The following is a 27,925-nucleotide window of genomic DNA, read 5'->3' as shown; positions in this document are numbered from 1 at the left end:
GGAGTTGGAGTCTCGGAGAAGATGGCAGAAGTTAATAGTCTCCTCGCGTTGCTTGCATGACTTTACGCCGCTGATGGAACAATATGAACCGTGACGTTATTTATTCTGAATATCTGAGTGTTTTACATCACCACTCTAAGATCTGCAAATGTACTAGCACTTTAAGGATTAGATTTACTCAGGTAAAAACAACATTCTTTACTCCCACGCAATTGTTTTTTTTTCGTCATACCAGAAGAGAAAAAAGGGTGATTTTGACAATTTATGGCTCATCACTAACGCCTGGTATTATTGTATTTTTAACTGTCATCTAACGTTATTGAAAGAAAGTGCTATTAATGTCGTATTATTTTATAAATGTTTCCACTAAAAAAATCTTACTTACTTTTTTTAGTTTTTGTGTTTTTTTTAGACGTGTTAAAAATGAGGGTTGTAGGCGCGTGCACACGCTCTCTTTTCTTCATGGTCAGAGATTAATTTGCGGCTAGTTGAGTTATATACGTTCAATAAAAATATTTTTTTTTTTTTTAAACTTCGTAATATACCTCATCAATATTAAATTCTCTGATTAAAATTGTGTAGAAAAGAATTTTTTTTTTTTTTTTTTTTTTTTAAATATTAATCATCAATACAATAGAAAAAAAAATAAAAACATTGATTCGTAAGTAATCTCAGTGATACTGTTTATTATAACATACTCTTATTATATTTTTTGCTCTTAATAAATTTGTCCGTACGTTTAATTAAACTCAATAAGTTCACTGCAAATCCCTAACCACAATAATATTCAACATGAATAGAACTTGTTATTGCATTCTATCATTTATTAAAATAATATTTTAACATTACTGATTTTTTTAAATCTCATTTTTAATAAGTAAAATAAAACACTATTGAATTTTTTTTTTTTAGAAACAAAGAATTAACAATGTATTAATGATTATATTATTTCTATTTTGAATTTTTTTTTTTTTTTTAGACAATACTTTAAAAAAATCTAAAAAATGGACGGAACGCGTGCCTCAGAAGTTTTACCTTTGCTAGAAGAACGCTTGGCAATATTGCCAGGTGGACGTGATCGTCGAGGTGGTCCTCTTTTATTATTCCCTACAACATCAAGGAGAGAACGTACTAAATCAGAAGATTATCGTCGCTTACTCCAGTATCTTTTTGCTATTTCTAATGATGAAGCTCGCTTTACGGTTATTGTTGACATGCGAGGAGGGACTTGGGACTCTGTAAAGCCGATATTAAAGGTATATATATATATATATATATATATATATATATATATATATATATATATATATATATATATATATATATATATATATATATATATATATATATATATATTAATTAAATCAAACAAGTATGAAATTAAATTAAAATTTACTGAGTTTTTTCATTGTCATTTTTAATATTTTTGTAATAGGTTCTACACGAGTACTTTCATCGCTCCGTTCAAGTTGCATATATTATAAAACCAGATAACTTTTGGCAGAAACAACGAACTTCTTTGGCAAAACAGAAGAAGTATAACTTTGAGGTAAATGGAACAATCAATAGAAATGTTCAGTTGAATACAGATTTAGTATATAGCGATAACACCAGAACTGTTGGCAAGATTCACTGTCCTACTTTGGACACGATATTGTCGCAGTAGCGTTTATTGAATGCATCCAACCAGTAAAATCCTAGGCTGTTCATTGTGTTGCACTGATGCCAAAACCAAATATTCCACAATGCACACGTGCTACAAAATGTGCACTCAGACACGAGAAGATTATTGTGGCAAAAACTTGACCTTCTAAAAAATCGATTTCTGCTGCTACAACTGCTTTTATATTTTTAATAGTCTTTTAAATTCTATTTTTTATTTTTTATCATAATAACAATAAAGCAAAACCAACTACAAAGATATAGTATATCGTTACAGTATAAATTTTTATATCGTTTTCAGGTAAACACAATAAGCTTGGAAGCACTGACAACAGTCATTGATCCATCTCAATTAACCGCAGACTTAAATGGATCTTTCCAATATGACCATGCTCAATGGATAAATACACGTTTGGCTGTAGAAGATTTTACTTGGCAAGCTGCAGATTTACTTGATCGTTTGGATGATCTTCAAGAAGATCTTAGTCGTAATGATTTTGCGGACGACGTAAGTGGTGCTAAACATGGTATGGATCTTCACAATGAAATGAGAAAAAAGATAATGAAAATACCCGTTGAAGAAGTTGAAGTTGTAGGCCAACGATTGTTGCAGCGATTTAATCAAGGTATGTAAAATATACTTTTTTTCTTTTTTTTAATTAATTAATGAAATATGGCAGTGAATTTTAAATTATAAATATCCATGAATAAGGTATGAGCGGTACGTCAAGTGATAGTGGTAGTATTGAAGGAGGAGCATCAGGTAGTGTCGATTCTGATGGCTGTGCATTGGCAACTTTAGTCATTCAGCATTTGGATTCTGTTCATGCGGCACAACAGCATCTACTTCAGCTTTGGCATATTAAGAAAACAAAACTAGATCATTGTTTACAACTTCGGATGTTCGAACAAGATTGTGAATCAATGTTTGAGTGGATTTGTCGCCATAGAGAAATTTTTCTTGCCAATTACGTTGAGATTGGTCGATCTTATCAACTAGCAAAGAATCTTCAAGAAGAGCATAAACATTTTACAATGAGTTCAATGAATGTTTATGTTACTATAAATAAAATATTGACAACAGCAGGAAGACTTATAGAAATGAAACACTATGCTACCTTGCATGTGAGAGCTGTAGCTAGTCGTTTAGATCGTGCTTGGAAAGAATTCGCTGCTGGACTTGATGAACGTACTGCTGTTCTTAGTCTTAGTGTTGTTTTTCATCACAAGGCCGAACAGTACGTTGACAGCGTAGCAGGATGGAGTCAAGCATGCGAGTCGACAAATCTACCCAACGAAATTGCAGTCCTTGAATCTCATATACGACAACATCAAACACTATATGAAGCCATGTGTCAAGCATATACTGAGGTATGTTTTTTACTTAATTCATTTTATTTTTTACATCTATATATGTATTTTTTTATAATATTATACTTAATAATATAATACACTTGATAAAAATAGTGGGTGATAAAATTCAGATTTCGTTTTGCTGAGAATAGTAAATTTTTTTATTCTTTTTATTAAAACAGAAAAATATTTAACAGGTTTACAATGCATATCAGGCCCTTTTGAGTGGTCTAGGTACTATGCTACAAGTTTGTCACAGCTCAAGTTCCACTGGGGTCATCAACAATGAGATTTTTCCCAGCGAATATGTACGCTATATTTTGTATTTTATAAATTTTTACAGCCAATGACAAAACCAAATGATTGCTTGGTGACTGGGCGAAGAATAACATTCATTATTATTTCATTCTTTTCAGGGATATTACTAATTTAAACAATGGTGACGTGATTACATAATGTAATATAGTGACATTCTATTTTCTTAATTTGATTATAATAATAATAGCAATAGTCATAAATTATATAATAATATTAATAATTACAATAATATATTTAATAGTGGTTATTAAAATTATTCCTAAGGTGAAGGTAACTAAATAATCGAATAGATTTTAACATTCTCCTAAAATTGGCTTTGGCTTGTAATATTGTTTAGGTACACAGTACCAGTAAGAAGCTTCTTTATCAACTGGATCATCTTGTTCAAGTCTGTAATCAGCCTCAAGGGATTGACCACAACAGAAAACATGTATGTTCATGACTTGCTCTCTTAGTATATATATGTCTATTATTTTTTTTTTTCTATTTTATTTCTCTCGCTTATCAATGCAATGTCACTTTAGTTCACCAAACTATTAACTCTTTTTTAAAAGTTTTTTAGCATCATTTCAAATTAATATATTGCACATATGAATTGCATGACTTGACTAAATACAGCATGATAAGTAAAAAATTTAGCAGTTCAATAATATGTTATAAAATTTGATTCGGAATTATTTGAATAATTAACCGTATACTTGAAGTATTTTTACTTTTAAGCTAAAATTAAATTTATTAATTATATTATTGCACTACTTTAAATGGTAGCTTCTAAATTTTAATAATAATTACGATGTGGTTCAGTAAATAAATTATAACAATTTAATTTGATTAGAGTCAAGATGGCCATGGAATCGACAATCGTGGTGGAATGAGTGGAAATCCAGCTGCGGATTACAGTGAGGGTGCGTCACATGTGCTTGCGGTTATTCATCAAATTTTAGGCCATCATAGAGTTCTGGAAGCTCGATGGCATGCTCGCAAAGTCAAATTACATCAACGACTTGCTTTAAGGTATATAAGTCATTTATATTTTATATTATATACTACTATATATTTTTATAAGATTATTGAGAAATAATTTTTTTTTCTCACTTTTATTTAGATTATTTCAAGAAGATGTAAAACAAGTATTAGATTGGTTAACAAATCATGGTGAAGTTTTTATCAGAAAAAATACTGGAGTAGGAAGAAACCTTCAAAAAGCCAGGGTATATCAAAAAAGTCATGAACACTTCGAAAATGTTGCTCAGGTAAATAACAACGAAATTAATTAATTCATAAAGTTTAATTTTTATATTTTAATAAACGAAACTTAAAAATTTTTTTATTTAGAATACTTATACTAATGCAACTAAATTACTCACTGCTGCTGAAGAACTTGCTCATACTGGAGAATGTGCAGCTGATGAAATATACGCAGTAGCTCAAGAATTAGAACGACATGTGAGTAATTTTGCAACAAGGGTTGAGCAAAGGCGTCGTCGTTTACACCTAGCTGTTATATTTTATACTCATGAAAAAGAAGTAAGTTCAAAATATGTTGTTCCTTACAATTCTTAAAACACAAAAAATATAATTATTTACTTATTATTTTTTTTAATTTACTTCAGTTAAGCGGCTGGGTAGATGAATTACGCCAAGAGTTACAACAAGATGAAGTTGCAGAAAATTTAGAAACAGCAGAAAGGCTTTTAGATCAATGTGCACAGCACAGATCATCTTGTCTTGAAGCTTGTACTTCAACAATAGCACAAGGCGAGGCTCTCTTACAAGAACTTCGAGATTCGACTGAAACTTCAGATACAACTGGATCGGTAAGCGCAGTAGAAGCAGCTCTTGATCGACTTGCATTATTACGTCAAGAATTTGAGGAACTTTGGGCAACTCGTAAATTACGATTAGAACTTTGTTTACGTTTGCGCGTGTTTGAGAGAGATGCGCTTGAAGCAAGTGGACAACTTGAAATGTGGGCTCAGGAGCTTCGAGGACCACCTAGAGAAGGTTCGCCTGAACAATTGCTTCGTGTTCACAATGATGGAGTGGCTCATATGCAAAATACTGCATTTCAAGTTTTACAACAGGGTCAAGAACTTGCTCAAGTTTTAGATCAAGCTGGAGTTTGTATTATGGCTGATGGTCAGCATACCGCAACTGCTCGAGTTCAAGTTCTTTTAGAATTTCTAAACGAACGAGAAATGGATGCTGAAGATTTAGCGGAGATCCGACGAGTACGATTAGAACAAGCTGCTCAGTTAGTACAGCTTCAAAGTGACGCTCAGCATGTTGCTAATTGGATAAGAAATGGTGAAGCTATGCTCTTGGCATCACTCAGAGTTCCAGAAAATCTATCAGATGCAGAACAGTTACGCTTAGAACATGAACAGTTTCAAGTAGCTATTGAAAAAACTCACACTTCGGCTGTCCAAGTTAAACATAGAGCAGATGCATTAGTTGGTGCTAATCACTATGATCCTAAAAGTATTCGCGAAGTTGCTGAAGACGTAACAAAACGATGGCAACAACTTGTTACTTGTGCTGAAGAGCGACATAAACTTGTGACTGCTAGCATTAATTTTTATAAGACAGCTGAACAAGTAAGATCTGTACTAGACAGCTTGGAACGTGAGTATCGTCGTGATGAAGATTGGTGTTTTGGTGGAGAAAAAGGTAATCAAGTACCAACGCTTGTTGGTAAACATCAAGAACAAAAGGAAGCTTTTCTTAAAGCTTGTACACTTGTACGACGAACAGCTGAAACATTTTTGAAATATACAAATAGAAGCTTACAATTTTATAGTTATAAAACTACCAGTGGTGGATCTGAAAATAAAGTTAAAAATATTCTTGAAGAATTATTGAGCAAAGAAAATAAAGTATTAGAATATTGGACACAACGTAAAAAACGGCTTGATCATTGTCATCAATATGTTCTATTTGAACGTAGTGCTAAACAAGCTTTAGAATGGATACGTGAAACGGGTGAATTGTACTTAGCTACACATACAAATGTTGGAAAAAATCGTCTAGAAAATGAACAACTTCTTCAAGAACATAACGAATTTAAAGGTGCAGCAAAAGTAAGTGTTATTAATTTATATTTTGAAATATTTATAATTTAGTAATTTAGTTATAGTTTATTCAATCACTACGTATTTAACTAATTTTTTAAATATTATAATTTTAAACAAAAGATTAAGAAAATAACTATGATAATAATCTTACTAAGTATTTATTAGCATTTTGTGTTTATATTATATATACTTAGTATACAGTACATAATGTTATTTAATACTGGTATTAACGTACTTATAGGAAACAAGAGAACGAGTAAAATTATTAATACAATTGGCTGACAATTTAGTAGAAAAAGGTCATGCTCACGCTACAGCCATAAAACAATCTGTTGCTGAAGTTGATCAGCGTTATAAAGATTTCAGTATGCGCATGGATTGTTACAAAACACAAATTGAAGATGACTTAGGAATACAATCTGACGATGGTCAAAAAGATTTATCAATAGATCGTAACTCAGATCCATTACTTGAAGAAAAAATCAAAGGAAAAGATTTAAAAGAATTGAATGAAGAAAAACGACGTTCTGCTAGGAGAAAAGAGTATGTTTTCACTGATTATTTATTATTAACTATGATAATAATTAAAAATGAAAATATGTTATTGATTTGAGTACTAATTATGAATATTATTTTATTTTAGATTCATTATGGCTGAATTATTGCAAACTGAACGGACTTACGTCAAAGATTTAGAGACGTGTATTCGATGTTTCTTGGAAGAAACACGAAATGGACGTGGTAGTGTCCCACCAGGATTACAAAGTCGTGAATCAATAATATTTAGTAACATGGAAGAGATTTATCAGTTTCATAGTGATATATTTTTACGTGAACTCGAAAAATATGAAACAATGCCAGAGGATGTTGGTCATTGTTTTGTTACTTGGGCTGCTAAATTTGATATGTACGTTACATATTGTAAAAATAAACCAGAAAGCAATCAATTGTTGGTGGCTCACGGAGGAGTTTGGTTTGAGGATTTACAAAAAAAACATCGTGTTGAGCATCCGATAGCTGCATATCTTATAAAACCTGTACAGCGAATCACTAAATATCAGTTACTGCTCAAAGATTTGCAAGCTTGTTGTCAAGAAGGACAGGGTGAAATAAAAGATGGACTTGAAGTTATGTTAAATGTGCCTAAAAAAGCAAATGATGCCTTACACTTAAGTTTACTTGAAGGCTGCGATGTTAGAATCGATGCACTGGGGGATGTAGTTTTACAAGATTCTTTTACTGTTTGGGATCCCAAACAACTTATACGAAAAGGCAGAGATCGTCATATTTTTCTTTTTGAATTATACCTTCTTTTCAGTAAAGAAGTTAAAGATTCTACAGGAAAAGTAAACAATTATTTTTTATTTTAAATAAAGCGAAATAATTTTTTTATTTTTTAATAATTACAATATATTTATATTTTTTTAGGTCAAATATATTTATAAAAGTCGCTTAATGACTTCGGAACTTGGTGTAACTGAGCATATTGAGGGTGATGAATGTAAATTTGCTGTTTGGACTGGTCGTGCACCAACTAGCGATACAAGAGTAGTATTACGTGCTAATTCATTGGAGGCTAAACAACTGTGGGTTAAACGTTTACGTGAAGTGATACAAGAAACTTACTTCAGTTTAAGTATGCCTAAGAGCCCAGCGAAAAAGAGTTCGAGTCAGCGATCAAGTCGTGACTTGGAGGAATGTGCATCACTTGATGACAGTGTAGAAAACCTCGATAGAAATTCATTAGCATCTTTTGGATCTACGAATACAACTGATTCTGAAAAGGTGAGTTTAATTTAATTTAATTATTTAATAAATTGTTCTTGAAAATTTTTTATTTTTTAACTATCCAATCAGTTATTTTTATTTGATAAAAAAAAAATAATTTATCATTATAATAGTTATTCTATCGAATTGTTATTTTATAATAATAATAATAATAATAATAATAATAATAATAATAATAATAACGATAACAATTACTATTTTAATTGAAGACACAGTAATACTTGATATTACTAATTAAGTAATAATTAAAAACAATTTATTTTCACAAAATGAAAAATAAAAACTAATATGTTTAAAAACACAAATTTACGATGACCAGATCATATAATTTCGGCTTTGGTCATCGAGTAGACAAAGCAAAATAAAAAGATCCAGCACCCTGGATATAGATTGAATCTACTAGGATCAATGATCTGGAGCAGTCGCTTACCAGATTTGTGAAGGAAAACGATTGAAAGTAGTTTGCTCGAGCAATGCATAGATGTAAACTGCTCATCAGTTTTACACATGCGCGCAAAAGCTTTTAGATTGTGTGGGAGCTGATGATACTATTCGCCGGCGCACTCAAGCGTACGTAAAGAGGTGTTCGCCGGGTTCTTGCTGTAGTTGCGTTGGGAATTTATCCCAGGAACAGCTCTAATATCAGTACGGACGTGACTCTCGAGTCCGCCGGACTCCGAGAACGCCGTTCCAGTAGTTCTCTGGTCCGGCTGGAGAGATCTCGTGATCATGACCCTTTGCGACTTGGTCGCCAAGTCCGTCGCCGCCACGGTAAAGGCATCGACGCGACTGCGACTTTGTCATCTTGCGTAAAGAAAAGAAAAAAATACGGTTTACAAATAATAACAACTGTAGTTGCACCTTCAAATTGGAAAAAAAATTTTTAATCAAAGAGCTAGGAAAAGAGTGCGAAAGAATATTTCTTGTGGAATCTGCAGTATCTGCAATGACGTCACCAGCTAGGCAACCGACGACGATCGTCCAAAAGGCACGACGCAAGATCTCTCTTCCATGGTTTCGACAAGGTTCTGTAACACCACCACATCCTACTCTCTCGCGACAACATACTATTGATACACCTGGCTCATTCCAGGCTAGACAGTTGCGTCGAAATCCTTCCTTGGCTCAGGTACAATGCGTGTGGGTTCTAATAAAATAATTAATTATTAATAATTTAAACAAGTTGTTAATATTTAAATATTTTAATAGACGTTGCCTAATACTCACCTATTTTGGGAACGACCTCTCCTCAATTTTATTTTTTTTTTAAAAAATTTTGTCGGTTCATAGAATATATTTATACAACCAAAATGCGCAGTAGAGCGCAAAAAACAAAATAATTTTCCGCACCATATCGAAGCTATTTTATTAATAATGATGATTACAATAATTAGATTTTCTGATTGGAGATTAACTATTTTAAGTATGACTTGACCTTCGTATTAACAATTGATTAAAAAAATTATAACAATGATTATTTAATCTTTGTACAAAATGTTATGGTTGATGATCATTTAATTAATAATAACAAGTGAAACATTCAGAAAAATTTTCATTTGAAATTTTATACACAAATTTTGTTTTTACTATACTACAATCGATCTAAAAATGTGTTTTTTATTGAATGAATTTCTACAATTTATTACTATATTTTGTGAAAAAATAATTTTTTTTATTATCTTTCACTAATCGATTCGCTTTTTTGTATCTTTTTTTTTTAACAATCAGTTAAAATCAACAAGGGCGTTTCCGTTTCTTCTTTATCTTTTATTTACGGTGAGAGATCAATTGTTTGTTATTTTTTATCTCCAATACGATCATTTATTCTATACAAACAAATTAAACAATTATTTAATCGTTGTTTCTTCAGACAATAAATAACACCTTTTGACGGTATAACTTTTCGAAGACGTAAATTTTTATTGAACAATATTATCAAATTAAGGTTAATTCTATTGTTTATTCTAAGGTAAAATTAAATACTTTAGAAAAAATACCATGGTCAAATGAATTATGTGTCTAAGCTAATTTTATTAGTTGATTTCTATCAAAGTTGTTTATATTCACGCGAATTGTTAAAAGACAATTTGTATTAATAATGATAAATGAATTTGATCAAATTGATGTAATTCAATTGTCGCTGGATCTTATATAAAAACGCTAACAATATCTTAGGTAATCAAATTAAAAATATTATGCAAAACTCTAAATGGAATATCTGTAAAATCTGAATTACAACTTCGTAAACAATTGAAGTAAATTATAAAGTGTTAAAATTCTTTGGATAAAAAATATTGATAAAACATAAAATAAAAGCACAATTTAATTTTTAATTAGAAGAAATGAAAAATAATAAAACGTTAAAAGATTTATTATATAAATGAAAAAAATAACTTAACATGAGAGTAGTGACAACTTGCAAAAACGAAACAATTTATATACTTATTGTGAATATTTACAATCACTACTCTTTAATAGAGCTCAAAAATTTTTAAGTTAATTAAAATTTTGAAAACACTTGTTAGTATCTTGAGTGTTAAAACAGAGTCACTTTGGCATGCGTTTTTAATGTTTAATGTAATCATTCATCTAAAAGCACGCTGATGTTTAAATAGTTAACAAAAACAATTGGATTGAATTGCACTATTTTATTCTTTACTTTTTTTCAGGAAAACCTTTTAGATTTTTTTTAGAAAGAATCTAATAAACAGTTGACCTTTTAGACTAGCCCTAAAACCCGGCTCTTTTTTAAATCTAATCGCTTGAAAAATTTCTGAGGAAGCTAAAGAATATTTTCATCTGTTTCTGTCAATGTTTTGATATGAAACAATCAGATTACTTAAACAAAATTTTGATTTATAGTTATAAAATATTGGAGGAAATAAAAAAAGAAATTGTTTATTTTATTATTTGAAAAAAAAAAAAAAATTCAAATGGAACTTGAAATATTCTACGCTATTTTTTTAATCGCAGTTTCAAAATCAAATTATTTGAATTTTGCAGTCGATGATTAATCTAATCCAAATTTAAAAAAATTTTTATTAAATAAAACTGAATGCTCACATTTAATAAAGAACAATCTTAAAATAAATTTTTTTAATTGAATAACCTTTTTCGTTTGTTAACTCAATTTATTTTAGGTGACAAATTGAGATTTTAGCTAGTTTTAATTGATTTTATTTATTTTATTCAATGTTATTTAACGAAGATACGTTTTAACTCTACAAGAATAATCATATAATAATTAATACTCACCATTGACAAAATAAATCATGTATTGTGAATCGAAAAATAAAATAATACTATTTCAGTCAAAAGATGATTAATCCAAGCATGTCAAGAGCTAACATCACATTAAGGCTAAAAATGTAATTTAACTCTGCAAAATGGAATGTTAAATTTTAATTCCTTGTGTTTGTTGAACCGAGACTCTTAAAGATCAATAACTCATATATAAATTCAGTTATCAACTTTTACAAAGCTTAAAAAATAAAATCGAATATTGTGGCAGCAAAAAAAAAATTTTATTCCTAAAACAGCTACAAATCAGTTTCAATCTGTTAATTGCAATGAAGTATATATACGAATTTTTTTTTATAAATATGCCTTTTTAAGCGTCATATATACACGATGTTTTCAACATTGTCTTGAAAGAAAACCATTGTGCTTCTTTATAAAATTTTAATTTAATTTAAATGATATTTATTCTAAACTTTATCGCTTATAAATTTACCTCTATCCTTTAAATTTCAATAAATGCCATCGTTCATCTAATTTTAAAATTATTAATTTGCAACTGAATGATCATTTATTAACTTGTTATATTTTCCTTGAGTAAAATTTATCGACGGATGAACTTATTGGAAAATAATAACTCACTGTGTTAAACAAGTTCCAACGCGTCTTTTGTCTAAATTTATATTAAAAAACATAAAGTAACTCATAAAAGTCCAATCTACTTTTTTCTATAAAAGGTTTAATTACTCAATATATATATATATATATATATATATATATATATATATATATATATATATATATATATATATATATATAAATCTATTGTAAATTTAATTAGATTTATTCCAATCAACTAATACTGGATTGAAAAAATATTTTATCTGCGCAAAATAAAAATTTGAAAGACATTTTTAAGTATTGATTATTATAATCAATGACTTATTAGAGTCACGTTATTAATTATATTGGAATAAAAAATGATTTTTTTTTTTCTCAATAATAACAAAATTACCCAGTGGACAAATGTCGATGATCTAGATCACAAATAAAGGCCGTTCTGTTCTTGTTGAATAAAGTATATCTGAAGGTCGTGAAGAGGCTTTATATCCTCGTTGCTTTGATTTCGCTTCACTGCGGATTAATCCATGGTCATACACAATCGAGCTAGTCCAATTCAACCCATAACGTTAAAAGATTTATCTAGGAGAGACTTGCGTTCTCTTCATTTTCATTTAATAAACAAATTATTATTTATTATATTCTACATTGTTAATAAATTACATATTTTCATTCATTTAAATTAATAACATTTATTATATAAATTAATACTTGATATTTTTTAAATTCGAATTGTTAAAAAAACGCATTTGTAAATCTTTTTAAGTAAATAATTTATCGGAGCATTAATAATTTACTAACCGCTCCGACGGTGCGCAAATTCAAAGCTCGTGTATACAATTTATTGATTTTATCGATATACAATCATTGATTATTCCAACAAGTCTCTTGACTTTTCTAAGAATCTTTTGGTATCTGTACTACCAATTTTTTCCCAATTATTGTTAATTTAGGAACTCGCTGTTATGATATTAATTTCACTTAAATTTTATTATTATTATTATTATTATTATTATTATTATTATTATTATTATTATTATCAATTCTAATTTTAAACCAACATACATTTTTTTTTAAAGACAGGAGTAACTGAGATGACTTGGGTAGTAGCTGATCATGCAGCTACACCAGGTTCTAGAGAGCTGAGTGTGACAAAAGGTCAACAAGTAGAAGTATTGGAGAACGGAAGTGTGCATTCTGGAAGTAGTAGCAATACCAGCGAATGGACTTTAGTACGACTACCTTTAATAGCAGGTCAAACCGAACCACCAGCTGAAGGTTTAGTACCTACTAGTGCTCTTAAACAACCCCCGACAACATCATGTAAAACTTCACCGTCCAGAAAAACACCTTCTCAAACTAATGTTACGATTGCTCAACAGTCTGTCACTCAGGATGATGGTAAGTATCAATTTTCATTATTTTTTCTTAATTATTTATATCCTATCTTATTATCTATAAAAATAAATTATATTTTTAATAGCGTTTCTAAATATTTCATAATTTTTTTTTATGAGTTATTATAGTCCGCCTTAATAAAAATGTGCTTTACTCTCACAAAATGAAAAAGAAAGGTCGTTATAATACTTTAGTAATTAAATTGTTTTTATTTTTTGTTTTATCATAATCAGATTCATGAGAACAATAATTCTACGTTAGAGTATATTACATGTTTCAATTTTTCATAATAAATAAAATACTCCTGTTTAAGAAAGTCAATTCGTGAATGTGTTTAGGCACAGTTTTTAAAAAATGTTTATTTAAATTATTTCTCAAGTATTGAATTATCCGATTAAAAAATCTTTGGGGCAACGAAATGTGAACAAAAGACTTGAATTTTTACAAAATTATGTTTGTTAGCGCAAAAAAAAAATTAGAGTTAATTCGCAACGTATTTTTGTCTTATGTTGAGACCGCAAAATTGTTTTCTGTCTGTCTATCGTATATAATTTTATTTTTTATTTTATTTTAAACAATACACTGAACTCTACAGCAAAGCCAATAAGCGGGTTCCATTAGAAAAAAAAATAACTGTAACAATGTTTGATAGTAGTTCTTGTAAGTAGTAGTGATAGTAATAAGTCCATAATTGGTGAAACTAGTAAATACATACATAAAGTGCTTTGACTCAGTCTCTGTTTAGTAAACATGGTTTCGAGAAACAATCGACATTATTTATCTAATAGACATCGGATAAATATAATAATCAAATATCAATATATAGTGAATAATATAGTATATTTATTATTTTAATTGACAAAACTTGGAAGCGCACGCTTTGGTTTTCCCAAACTTCTTTTCAATTTTAAAAGAAAAGATAATTTTGATATATCGAATCAAATAATAAGCTGAAACAAACTTTAATAGGAATAAAAACTTAAGTACGAAAGTAATGAGAAAGGTGTGAAAAGAAAAGTTTTATGAATACAGAAATTTAAGGTCAAGGTAACAATAGGTGGAAAAAAAATACTTAGAATTGAAAGCATGTAAAATTAGTCGGTACACCGTGAATGTGAGTAGAACGCTTTGAGGGGAGGGTAAGATTTATGAAAGTGAAATTTAAGTCGTTTCAATAAATTGAATCAAAGAAACAGTATTAGATATGCATTATATTACCCGGTATCGGAAATTCAATTTTGATACTATTTATGATAGAATAATATCTTTAGTTTTATGTCCATTTTTTGGGAAAAATAGCCAATTTTTTAAATTTGTCACAATTGAGATTTCTAAACTAATTAACCGGTTTTTTGACTAATAATTTAATGTTGAAAAAAATTAAACATTTATCGAAAATTGTTAATAAAATTTATTCAAATAAGTAACAGGATCATTAGAATACTTTTTTTTGTTTTTGAAATTTAAAAACAAATAATTGGAGCAATTTTGACTTGTTAAATTTTTAAGATTTTTACAAAAATTTATTTTCAAGTAAAAAAAAAATGACCATTTAATAAAAATTAAATTCTTAAGTTATTCTATTTTTAATAAACTTTTATGAAAAAAAATAAATAAATATTCAAAAAAAATTTTATGTTGATTTTATGGCTATAAATAGTGTGGTCATAATTCCAAAAGACGCAAAATTTTACTTTAAAAAAAAATGCATAAAATAAATTTTAATGAATTCTATCTGTAAAAAGTAAATTATCAATAGAGATGGTTAAAGAAAAAAGTCATGAACGAACTATTATAAGAAAAGTAAATTGTCTACAATGGAGATGAAATGAAAAATAATAAAGAAGACTCTTTGTATCTATACTTTCTCTAGCGTTTCTTAGTAAGTACGTATAAGTACTATGACTCGCACTCGATCAATACGCACCAGCGCGTGTCCTTGACTGGTTCGCAGACTCCGAATAGAGGGTGGTGCTTTTTACTGCCCGACCTATCACAATTTTCAGCACACGTGAATGTGCAAGACTATGTCGCGACATCATTCATTTAATTATAGAAAAAACACTTTTCATTTTAATCTTTCATTATAGTATTATTTGTTTTCATCGATTAGTTAATTAGAATTTAAAATAAATATTAAAGGTTAATCTCTATTAGTGAGATTTTCCAACTTATAAAAAATTTAATGCTATAAATAATTAAAATCCACGCTAAAATGAAATAAGCTTTTTTTTTCTATATGAATTCAAGTTATATTAAATTAATTTATTGTATATATATATATATATATATATATATATATATATATATATATATATATATATATATATATATATATATAATGAATATTTAGCATTGTATAGTAAATATTCTGGTGGGAATAAACTGTTTGGCTGATACTAAATTAAAAGGACTTCTTATTCACAAGAGAGTTCAGTTGTGTAGTCTTTCGCGTTATAAAACATTGTTAATTGTGGTCACGAATGAACAATATCACTGAACTAAGACTCGTGTCTATTATTAGGACACAGTCACTTCCGTTATTAAAAATCTGTCATAAAGGTTAGACATCAATATGATTTTAATTGTTTTTATATTTTTTTAAATATCTACGTTAAATTAACTTTTAATTTAATTTTATACCAAACAAATATTATAGCTTCTTTAATTGACAGGCAAGACATCGTCATTCAATACTTATTGAATTCCATTTGCGGAATTCAGAGACTTTTAAGTATTGGAATGTTGAGTTATTGCTCGTAGTTCAGTTGGACTTGTAAATCGTCCTAAGAATTTATTATTTTATTGATTATTTTTTATGGAAATTATTTGCTAAAAATTTATTGTGAATCTAAACTTTTATAATTTCCAGTAAAATGACAAAATACGGGAAAAATAATTTTTCTTTAGCTATTGAAAATTATAAATAATTATGTTTATTCTTGGTTACAATTTTTATATTTTTAATTTTTATTCAAAAATTAGAGCTGCCGATTTTATTTTATGTCTTAAAACAAATAAACGGAACCTTTTTATTGCATTAAAGCAGTAAGTGAAAGAATACAATTTTTCTTCTAAATGACAGTTAATTTAAGCATTCATTTTATCAATGCATTGAATTTAATTGAAAATTATCTACCGTTGACCCTCAAGTATATAATTATTCATTGATAGAAATAAAACAAGCTTTTAAATCAGAAAATATATGTTTCCTTATACACAATAATAATTTAACCACTTCCTTTATTCATAAAAATAAAAGTATTTAATTTTCTTTTTTCCGCTCGATAAAATGAATGATTTTTAAAATGTATATAAAAAAGTTAAGGTCGGCTTTTTAAAATTCTTCTTTCAAGAATAAATGTGTAAATTTCAATGAGAAGTTTTTTGAAAATATTTTCAGATGTTATTAGAAAAACTATAATTTGCAATAGGATATATTTCAATTGAATCAATCGAGTTTCGTTCATAGACTTTAATTGAATTTTTTTTTTTTTAATAATTTTTGTTTGTTGAAAATTTATCGACAGTGATATAAGTTCAAAAATTGTGAAAACAAACAAACAGATGTTAATATTTATGAGCTCAATGAACTTTAGTACGAGTCTTAAAATTTTTTTACTAAGTATAAGTGTTACACTGAAAATATTTTAAACTCTTTACAATTTGTAGTTAATTAATAGTAAATTTATTCCACTAATTCTTTACATTACTTTTGTTTTATTTATATTTTTTTAAATTTAATTTTCATTTGATTTTTATTTATTTTTTAAAACAAAATATATTTAATTTGATGGACCAATTTTCAATATTTTTTATTTAAAATTCTAATTATAAATTAATGCCTTACAGATTTTTTTTTATTTCCTACGAATTATAATAGAATAATAGAAATTTTCAAAGTTTCGTTGTTGTTATATCATAATATACTTAAACAAAATTAAATATCTATTCAATAACATTGATTAAATTTACAAAAGTAATAAATGTAATTATTTATGAAAAATCTATCTCAATTTCGGCTACCGAGTGGCTTTTTTATTTATACTGGACATAACACACTCGCTTCGCTCGCCTTCATTCTTTCAAAAATCCCGCCACTATCTCAGTCGACCAATCAACAACCGAATAAAATTGTCACCGACGTGACGTAAAACGATACGAAATCCGGCCATCAACTTTTTAGAAAAGGATTTCATTTCAATTAAATAACAACATATTTTAATTAAACTCGAACGCCTAAAAAAATTTTTTTCTACTGTTAAAGATTTTAAATAATTTATAGGGCATTCATTCAATCGCCTTTATTTTCAATTCCAATATTGGAACATGAATGTTCTGCTAATCTGGCAGTATTCCAGAATCGTAAAACTAACTATTATTCTATTATATCTAGATATTTATTTTATTATATTTATTTCAGTGCTCAAAAAAAAAAAAACAGGTTTAGTATTTTTGCACTTAGATTGTTTTGTGGTAATTAAAATTAAACAATTCAGAACAGCGTAAGATTTATTACAATAGTCCCTTGATATCGATGTACTATTTATAGTGTACTAATCCAGTACAACACTAGTGAAGATGATTCAAAATAGGCTTCTCCCACGTATAATATTTTGTGAGAATAAAGTACACCCAAGGCTTTTAGTTTGATATGTACTTGCAAAGAAACCCATCAAATAACCTTGATTTGACAATATTTTAATGATATTCTCTACGTCTATTTTAGCAAACCCCGTATTTTATAAAAAATTGTCATTTATTGAGAATAAAGTACTTAAAATTATCACTTTTAAACTCGTTTTCCATCAGAGCGAATTATATCCAAACTTTTTTACTTCTTTAGATTTCTATGCTTACTATGAATAAATTACGCAATAAACAAATACTTAATCATAATTTTTCATTACATCGTTTTTATTTTATTACGTTACTTAACTTTAAAATATTATCTTCTTTTTTTTATCTTTATTGAAATATTTTTTAGTATGACTGCATTATACACCATATGTATTAAAGTAGTAAATAGTGCAAGAAACAATAATATTACAGAATTAACTAGGTACAGAGAAGAGTGTATATTCTGGCTTATAGCCAAGTACGCAGACATTTCATCCTCGGTATATGCATTTGAAACTTTTAAATGATTTTTTTATGACATATAATAATCTTTTTTGTTTATGCGCACATTAAAAACCTTTTTTTATGAATGAGATTTACAATTTGTTATTATTATTATTCAGTAAAAAAAATTTGAAAAAGTTTAAAATTAAAATAACAAATTTTAAATAAGTTTTTATACTATTAACAGCGTACCTTCGTTAACTGGTACTACTGATATCACTATTTTATTAATATTTTTTTTGTTTTCCCGTATATATTTTTTTTTTTAGTAAACAACCGATACTCTTTCAGTGTAAAACTATTCTGGATTCAATGAATCTTCTCAACCGTAGTTCAATCTGCAGAATATTTATAGTATAAATATAAATTTTAAAATAAAAAATTAACCCTGAATTGATAAAATTTTTTGAAGTAACCTTTTAATAAATTTTAGTTACTTCCAAAACTTATTCAATAAAAGAAGAAATAAAATGAAAAATAAAAAAAAAATGTAATTGTTGACGAATCGACCTATCGTATCTAAAAATATTATGAAAAGAGTGTCTGACGTCAGAAGCATCCTCGAGAGTCACTTAGACGGCCTTTAGTTAGCTTACTTGCATATTATGATACAGTTAACTTAGTTGGAATCGAACCAGAAGAGAAATCGAGACTTGACTAACTATTTCCGCAGCGATTACGCCGGTTTAAATGAAAACGAACTTGATGCGTTGCGGTCAAGATCGAGATCTCTCAATTGGTCAAAGAAACGTTGAGATAATCGGATTATTATTTAAATTTTTAATCTTATTCTTTTGTTTTTTTATATTTACAAGTATTTATTATTTATAAATAAATTAATTATTTAATCTACATTTTTAAAAGTTTTAATAAAACAGTTTAATTCGCGGTCATTATTATTTATAATAATATTTCTTCCGAAGAAAATAAATACTCGTCTTGGTCTAGACTAGACTATTAAAATGTTTTAAATTTTAATTTTATTAATTATTACTGTGAGTTTTTAAAATAATAATATTTGTTTTTTATTTATATCCGTCAGTGTTTTTAAAAATTAAACCAAGTGTACTATATAACTTTCTTGATTGAATCATGATTACCCTTACGTCAAAGTAACGTTGTATTATGGGAATTTTACGACATAAAAAAAGGAATTCACGTTTAAATCCAAGTATGTTACATAGAAAAAAAAAAGAAAAATCATAATAATAATAATAATAATAATAGGTTTTTAAATTGAAAGGGAAAAAAAGCTTATAAAATAAAACATAATTTTGGCCTTGTTTATTTCTTCACACATCCAAAAGATAAACTTAGATACATTTACATAAATTTTTAGTAATATATAACACATTTCGACATTGTTTTAGACACCGGTGGGAGTGACGGGAATGGCTCAGCTAGTACAAGCTCACCAGGAAACAGGAGGCGTGGTTTTAGTGGGTAAGTTAAATTAATAAAACGTCAACTAGTGATATAAATATCTCAAGTATTTTAATATTATAATACGAATAAATTTTAGATCTTATAAGTATTTTGTATAGAAACATAATTGCTTTTGTTAAAAATACTAATTTAAAAAATTTGTTATTTAACACATTAATTTTTTTAATTTTATTTTAGAAGAAAATGGTTACCACAACAATTCCGTAAACTCAGTCAGGGTAAAGTTGAAAAATCAGCAGATCGACCATCAGCGCTTAAAAAGACCGGTTCTGATAAAAGATTCAAGTTGCCAACTGACGATAAATCTGGTCGTACAGTTTCTGAAGGTGAAGAAGAAGAAGAAGAAGTTGAATGTGATGACAATGAAACGCCACCGTTCTTGGAACAAAATGGTGGAGAAGATGCTGAAGATGATTTCGAACTACCGCCTCCTATGAAACCCATTACTGAACCAATACTAGTAGCTGCCGGTAATGGTCCCCCAGGTTCTACTGTTCCTGAAGAACTCCCTGGAAAGAGGGTTAGTATTTTTATTGATTTATTCTTTATTATATTTCATGAAATTTTTTAATTAATTTTATTATATTCGTGTTATAGGCTACAGAACGATCAATAAAAAGTCTGGATGGCGCTACAACTGCTGACTTGGCAGAGATCGAGCAAATTGTCAAAGAGAGAATGGTATTTTAATTTTTTATTGTTTATACCAACCAATATTTATTACAAATATAATTAACACGCATTAATTAATTCAAATAATGGAAAATTGTATTAATTCCGTGTTATTTGTAGGAACAACATACAGAAAATCAAGAACGAAATAGTTTGATGAGAACACCAGGACGTCCACCGTCCACTGATGATAATTACGCTAGCTTAAGTGGATCGACTATTTCTGAAGAAACTGATCCCGAGGCTGCAGCACTTGCAAAACGACAATTTGTTATCAGTGAGTTGGTTGAGACAGAACAAGTTTATGTTAATGATCTTAAGCATATTGTTGAGGGTTATATGCTTCCTATGAGAGATCCCGACAGCGAAATACCTTTGCCTGAGGATCTTCGAGGGGTAAAGATAAGATGATATTTGGGAATATTGAAGCAATATATGAATGGCACAGAGAGTAAGTATTTAAATAATATCTTTTTAGTATAGAATTGTTTAGATAAAAAAGAAAATCATACTTCAAACCTTGATTAAAAAAAAAAAAAAAAAAAAAAAAGGATTAATATTTTTTAAATTTATTATTTGTCCCAAAAATTATCATAACTTGTTTTACTAATTAAATATTTAAAAAAAAAAAAGTGAAAATGATTAAAGATAATTGTATTTTATTAATTTTATTTATATAACATAACCATTTTACGTTTGAAATGTGCAGAATGTTTATGAGAAAAGAAATTAAATATTTTCTTCTCTTGATTTCTTTCTTCTAGCTTCTTTCTTAAAGCACTTGAAAGTTGTTTAAAGCAACCTGAAGAGCTCGGTCCATTGTTCAAGAAATATGAAAGGAAACTACACATGTATGTTGTCTATTGTCAAAACAAACCGGTCTCGGAGTACATTGTTTCTGAGCACATAGACACATATTTCGAAGTAAATATATTGAATTATTTAAATTACTTCATTCAATCTGATTTATTATTAATTATTAATAATTTCTCCAACTAAATTCAATTATATCCAATGTTTGAAATATATTTTTTTATTAATTAGGAATTGAGACAAAAGCTTGGACATCGTTTACAACTTTGTGATTTACTTATAAAACCCGTTCAAAGAATTACTAAGTATCAGTTGTTACTTAGAGAAGCTTTGCGGTTGACTGAAAAAACTCAAAGAATATCAGAGATTGAAGGACTTCGTGCAGCAGTGCACGTAATGCGAATCATTCCTAAAGCCGCTAATGACATGATGGATGTTGGGAGATTACAAGGTTTTGATGTAAGATTGTAAATTTTTATATTAATAGTTATGATGATAGATTAATGATGATTTATAATTAAGCTAAATTAATTTTATCCTTATACTATTAGGGTAAAATAACAGCACAAGGCAAGCTTTTATTGCATGGGCCTTTATTAGTTGCGGAGTTATCAAGTTTGCCAGCACGAGGTCGTGAATGGCAAGTTTTTCTATTTGAGCAAAATATTATTTTTAGTGAAGCGCTTGGCAAGAAAACTCAGTTTACAAACCCTGCCTATGTATACAAAGCTCACATTCAGGTTAGTTAATTTAACGTTGACATTTATTTTAATGATATTGTTTAAAATGTCTATAATAAATTGAGAAAATAACTTTTTAAATAGGTAAATAAAATGAGTCTAGAAAACTCAACAGAGGACCCCGAAAAATTCACGATTCGTTCAACGGATCCGAGAAAACCTGGACTTGGTTTTGTATGTAGTGTACCAGATGATAATGGGCCTCGGAAACAGGAGTGGGTAGATAAAATCACATCAATTCTCCAAACCCAGCGTGACTTTCTTAAGGCGATTCAATCGCCAATTGCCTATCAAAAGGAACTTACCAAAGATCCACTGTAAGCGTTATTATTACCACTTAAAAACATGAAAACCAAAAAAAAAAAAAAAAATTAACATATTTATGAATACACCTAATATTTGTCACACTTTGACCTGTGAATATTTGTTCCCACATATTTTTGTATATTTTATATAAGGATATAAGCGACAAAGTAGTTTAACAATGGGTAGAAATTTTTTCCTGGTTCTGTAAAACTCTAATTTAACTTGTATTTAATCACCTTTTAAAAGGAACCTTTTATTAATATATTTTAATTTATTGTTGTTATTTATTTATTAACACGTTCTCTATGTAACTAACTCACTTTATCACACCGATTTGCTCTCAGAGCCTACTAATTACTAAACCGTTCCAATGTGCAATGTATTTAAGTAATATCCATAATTGTGAAATTAAAGGCGCTTGTTTTTTTTTTTTTTTTTTTGGCGTGAGCGTGATGCTATCTATTATAGTATAACAATGAAAAATTGTATGATATATTTATAGTAATTTTTAAAACGTTTATAACACTTAAGGTTTTTAAAATGAGAATCGAAGGTGTATGTAAATATTACTTAATTGAATGACAGAAAAAAAAATCAAATTATAATCAACTCATGAACGTAACAAACTTTATTTAGAATAAATGATAAATTGAAAAATAATTAATATATAATGAAATTTTAATGTGCATCGTGTATCCTTTTACTTTCCTTTTAAAATTAATAATTTTACTCTCAGCACTAAACTAACTGCTCGCTTTATTAATGTTAAGATTATAATAGTATCAATAATTCACTAATTAATACCTACCTTTTGTCACAACCTAGTCAATTATCAGATTTTCCTATCGATGGACTATACCAGGTATCTTATATAATATTCCATTGTATAATTGTAATAATAATATGTGTAAATCGTGTAGATTAGATTTGGTACTATATAGTCTTATCTATCTATCTATTATTATTATTATTATTATTATTAGGTATTTTTAATAACTGTTAGAAATAACATAATAATTTGAAGATAAAATAGCTGACTTGTTAATTGAAATACAGCCGTTCGATGACCCCGGAACCAGTAACTCGTGCCGCAGTATCAGTACCACCAATGTTGACAGTACCTGGTGCAAGCAATAAAGAGCGAAGTAGTGACCATAGAAAATCCCAAGGTATTCATCGATCACATACAGGTGGTCTTGAAAATTCACCACGAACTCCATCACCAACCAAAAGTAAATTGAATTTCCTCGAGGGATTTAGGAATACCATTACTCGGGCACGTTCACCAGTTCGCACAAATTCCATTCCGGTGAGCTTCGATATTTAAATAATGGTGCACGTTCTTTCTAATGGTGGAATTTATTAAAGGAAAACTCACTATTTTTATCTCATTAATAAAAATACTAATAATATTTCTTACAGCCTAGGGATTCTTCTGCTTCTTCCTCTTGATGTCTGTTGCTATCTGCTCTCTACTGCATTACCTTTTGTCATTGCAATGACATACTTCTGTTACTAAAAACCAAAAAACACACTGAACATCACTTATAAAATAATAATAATAATAATAACAATAGAAAATAAAAAATTTTAAAAACCCCTTAAAAAGTATAAAGAAACTACATGTGTATAGTAAAAAAAAAAAAAAAAAAAAAAAATGTTTAAAGTGAATTATAGTTGCATAAAATTAAACAAGAATAAAGATTTATTAAAAAACGGATACACGTATAACTAATTTTTGGTGATAATGATAATATATGATGGTGGTGGTGGTGGTGGTCAAGATATAAATTGCGGTGAGCATGAAGCATTGTGGCATGTCTTCTTTTTGTTCTTTCTTCTCTTAAATTTTTTATTTTATCTTATTATTATTATTATTATTTTTATTTTTTTTTAATAAATAAAACACCTCACTCAGGTTACGCCAGGATCGCGCGTAAGACTTGTAGCAGATTGGGGTAAGCTTCATGCCGGTGATGAGGTGGTTATCTCGCATCTAGACGGTCCAGGAGTTGTTGTATCACCGTTGGACGTAAAAGAAGAACTGTGGATACCAGCAAGCCTCATTCCGAACTCATCCTTTAGTCGTTCTTGGTCGTTCCGTCCACGTAAACTTGATAATGAAAAACATGTTAGTCCCCAGCGTAGTATTAATGAACGGAAAGTATTTCCACCGAAGATTACTCCAGGGAGTATTTCATCACCAGTTAAAGTTTCTGTTGGTGACATCGCCAGACTGTCCGTCGAGGTTATCAACTCTGAGGGTATCCAAGTTACTTGGAAGAAGGAAGAAAACAACACCAATATTGTTCCAAATGATCGGTTTCAAGTTCATTTAAGTGCCAGTCTTATTTACTTAGAAATTGCTCGCTGTCGTATTGATGATGCTGGATTTTATCAATGTAATATCCAATCAGAAGTGGGATCGTGTTCTGCTAAAATTTATCTCAGTGTTACAGGTAAATCTATATAATAAAAAAAAAAAAATTCTGTTTGTTGGTAACCACATAACTTGACAATAGCAGGACCGATTAGACTGATTTTTTTTTAATATGTTCGCAACAGTTCTAATTGTGTTTATGACATTAAATTTAGCTGTCACTTCGCAATTTTTTTAATTTTTTTTAACAAATAAATTATTTAAAAAATTGACTTTTAATAGAAATTTTAATAAATTAAAAATGCAATTTTTTTTAATTAATTTTTTTTGTTGAAGAAAATTAAAAAATTGTCAAGTGACAGCTAACTTTATTGTCATATTATGTTTTTATAACCAAAAAAATTTTTAATCTGTGGAAAAACTTGGGGTAATTATTTACAAGTGGGGTCAACCCATGCTAGACCATGTTATTAAATTAAAAAATTTTTTTTTAATTGTTCATTTTTTTATGTTTTTTTTTTTAGAAAAAAATGTATCAAAAACATCAAAAAAAGATAAAACAAAAATTCTATCCAAAAACATGAAAGCCAACATTTTTTCCAACTTCTAAAGGCAAAAAAGCTATCGAAATCTATGACACTGAAGTTGGCAGACATTAAAAATTATTTTAAAATTTTATAATAATGCAATTATTATAAAAAAAAATTTAATTAAAGAATTCCACATCTAAAAATTAATCAAAATTAGAAGTGAAAATTTTTAGAAGCATTTTATTAAAGCAATTGATTTGTTATTAAAATTTTTTAAACTTGACAGCTGACGGCTAATTTCAGTACTATCGAAATCTTTATTTTTTCCTTTCACGACATTTTTTATCATAAATGACGACCCAAAACAGAAAATAAATTATGGATATCCATTTTTCAAATCCTTAGTCATTCCCTGGTTAAAAATACTGATATAAAAGAATTAAGAAGCGGTCAGCCCATGCAAACTGTATATCAATATATACAAACAAATGAATTGAGATTATTAAAAAAAATTCGAATTTCATCATTTTTAATTCTTTTCAATCGATATTTTTAAACAGGGTTATCATTAATTCATAGAAAAATTCGGTAAATAAGGAAACTAAGTTTTTCCTAAAATTTTTTATTTTCTGGACAAGTTTTTTTTTTTTTTTTTTTTTTTTCATAAAAACAATTTGTATTCTCACACGAAAATATTAATAAAAAAAAAAAAAATTAGTCCCATTATTATGCGCTTACCAACGAACAGCATTTCATTGTTAAAACTGTTTACTTAAAATTAAAAAATTTTTACTTCATTGACACAATTTCAAAAACATTTTACTTTTTAATGAAACAGTCACATACAAATTGTGTGAAATTTGGATCGGACAACATCTGTCGGGTCAGCTAGTTTATCATATAAATCAAAAATTAAACTGTTTAACGTAAATATTATTTTAGGTGGGAATGGAGCTACATGGGCTCAAATTATGAGTCCAACAAAGGTTAAAATAGATTGGGAAAAACGTGATATTCAACAAGGAACTCTAGAATGTAGAACAATACCTTCAACAATTTGGATGCCAATTGTTGAAAATGTTAAAAGTCCCCCAGTTATACTAGAGCTTTCACCTGGTGCTTCCTACAGCTTTAGAGTTGTAGATAAATGTGGTAAAAATGGTACTTCACCATCAACAGTTATTACCTTGCCAGTAGATGAAAGTATAAGTTGGGAAGTTGAACAATTTATCGGAAGATATTTGGAGCTAGATGAACTTGGCAAGGGTCGGTATGCCGTTGTAAGACGTGCAAGAGATAGAGGAACTGGTCAAGAAGTGGCTCTTAAACAAACTTCCAGACACAAACAATCAAGATTACTAACTAGGGCTGAGTACGACTTACTTGCTTCTACGCACCATGGCAATATCATTCGTGCTTTTGCACTCTTTGAAAATGCACCTCAGCCAGGATTAGATACCATTGTATTAGAATTGTAATTATCATTTTATTATTTATTTATTTACTTTTTTGAGTATAGATATTAAAATTTTTTTAATTATTTTCTTTTTTTGTATTTAGAGTTCGTGGTCCTACATTGTTTACATATTTGAGTAAGAAGACTGAATATACGGAAGCAATGGCAAGTAAATATGCTCATCAATTGGTGTCAGCCTTGTCGTGGCTTCATCAGCGCAATAAATATCATTTAGATGTTAAACCTGAAAATGTGCTTGTTGACCAAGATATTGGAATCGTCAAGCTTATTGATCTTGGTGAATCTGTGCGTGGCCCAGTCGAAGAAGTAGTACCACCAGGGGATTTAGAATTCGCAGCACCGGAATTAGTTCTTGGAAAACCTACGGGATTTTATACCGACTTATGGGCTACTGGTGTTTTTATTTATGTACTTTTAAGGTTAATAATTCATTTTAATTAATTAAAAAAAAAAAAAAAAAACTTCTATTGAAAAAATAGTTTAATGTATGTGTATTTAATTTTTAGTGGCCTTTCACCTTTCTTAGACGAATCTGTAGAAGAAACAACGGCAAATATATTAAAATGTGATTTCTGCTTCCCTGATGAATATTTTGAATCGATATCAAATGACGCCAAGGATCTTCTTTTGAAACTTTTGTCATTGAAAGGAGAAGACAGAGGAGTCGCTGAGACTTGTTTAACATCTCCATGGTTTAAAGTATGTATTACTATAATATAACTTGTCATTAACAATAACAATTATAAATTAATAATTATACTTTGTGGCTTTAGATAACAAAAGGTGCGACAATTCCTTCAGCAAGAATGGCAGCATTTATTGAACGTCGAACACATTGTTCTAAATCTCATTCAGATGATTGCTTCTATTCTTCTTGATAATAATTATTTCAATGAAAAAATATCTTTGTATACGTAGTTTTTATTGAAAATCGAACAAATTTTATTCTGTAAATAAGACAAATTAAAATTTTTACTGCAAAGTAA

General features: G+C 28.5%; 1 protein-coding gene across 1 annotated transcript; it reads left to right on the top strand.

The window, feature by feature from the left end:
• Window positions 1-6: 6 nt before the first annotated feature.
• On the top strand, window positions 7-27,925 carry Trio (trio Rho guanine nucleotide exchange factor). The gene is given in 29 exon segments (XM_074259224.1): window positions 7-182; window positions 980-1,256; window positions 1,436-1,549; window positions 1,964-2,288; window positions 2,375-3,033; window positions 3,671-3,763; window positions 4,169-4,347; window positions 4,439-4,586; window positions 4,669-4,860; window positions 4,947-6,413; window positions 6,649-6,950; window positions 7,051-7,753; window positions 7,836-8,192; window positions 13,133-13,454; window positions 19,946-20,018; window positions 20,199-20,541; window positions 20,619-20,702; window positions 20,814-21,084; window positions 21,087-21,144; window positions 21,458-21,617; window positions 21,738-21,965; window positions 22,058-22,246; window positions 22,331-22,563; window positions 23,609-23,861; window positions 24,471-25,011; window positions 26,405-26,936; window positions 27,023-27,358; window positions 27,446-27,638; window positions 27,713-27,925. Coding segments are annotated over 28 exon segments (8,712 nt in total). The 5' UTR covers window positions 7-182; window positions 980-1,004; the 3' UTR covers window positions 27,818-27,925.

The sequence above is a fragment of the Cotesia typhae genome, unplaced genomic scaffold, assembly GCF_013202065.1.
Source record: "Cotesia typhae breed Kobodo isofemale line unplaced genomic scaffold, CoteBio_Ctyphae contig_20, whole genome shotgun sequence".
NCBI classification, from domain to species: Eukaryota; Metazoa; Arthropoda; class Insecta; order Hymenoptera; family Braconidae; genus Cotesia; species Cotesia typhae.
This window is presented reverse-complemented; position numbering and strand designations above follow the sequence as displayed.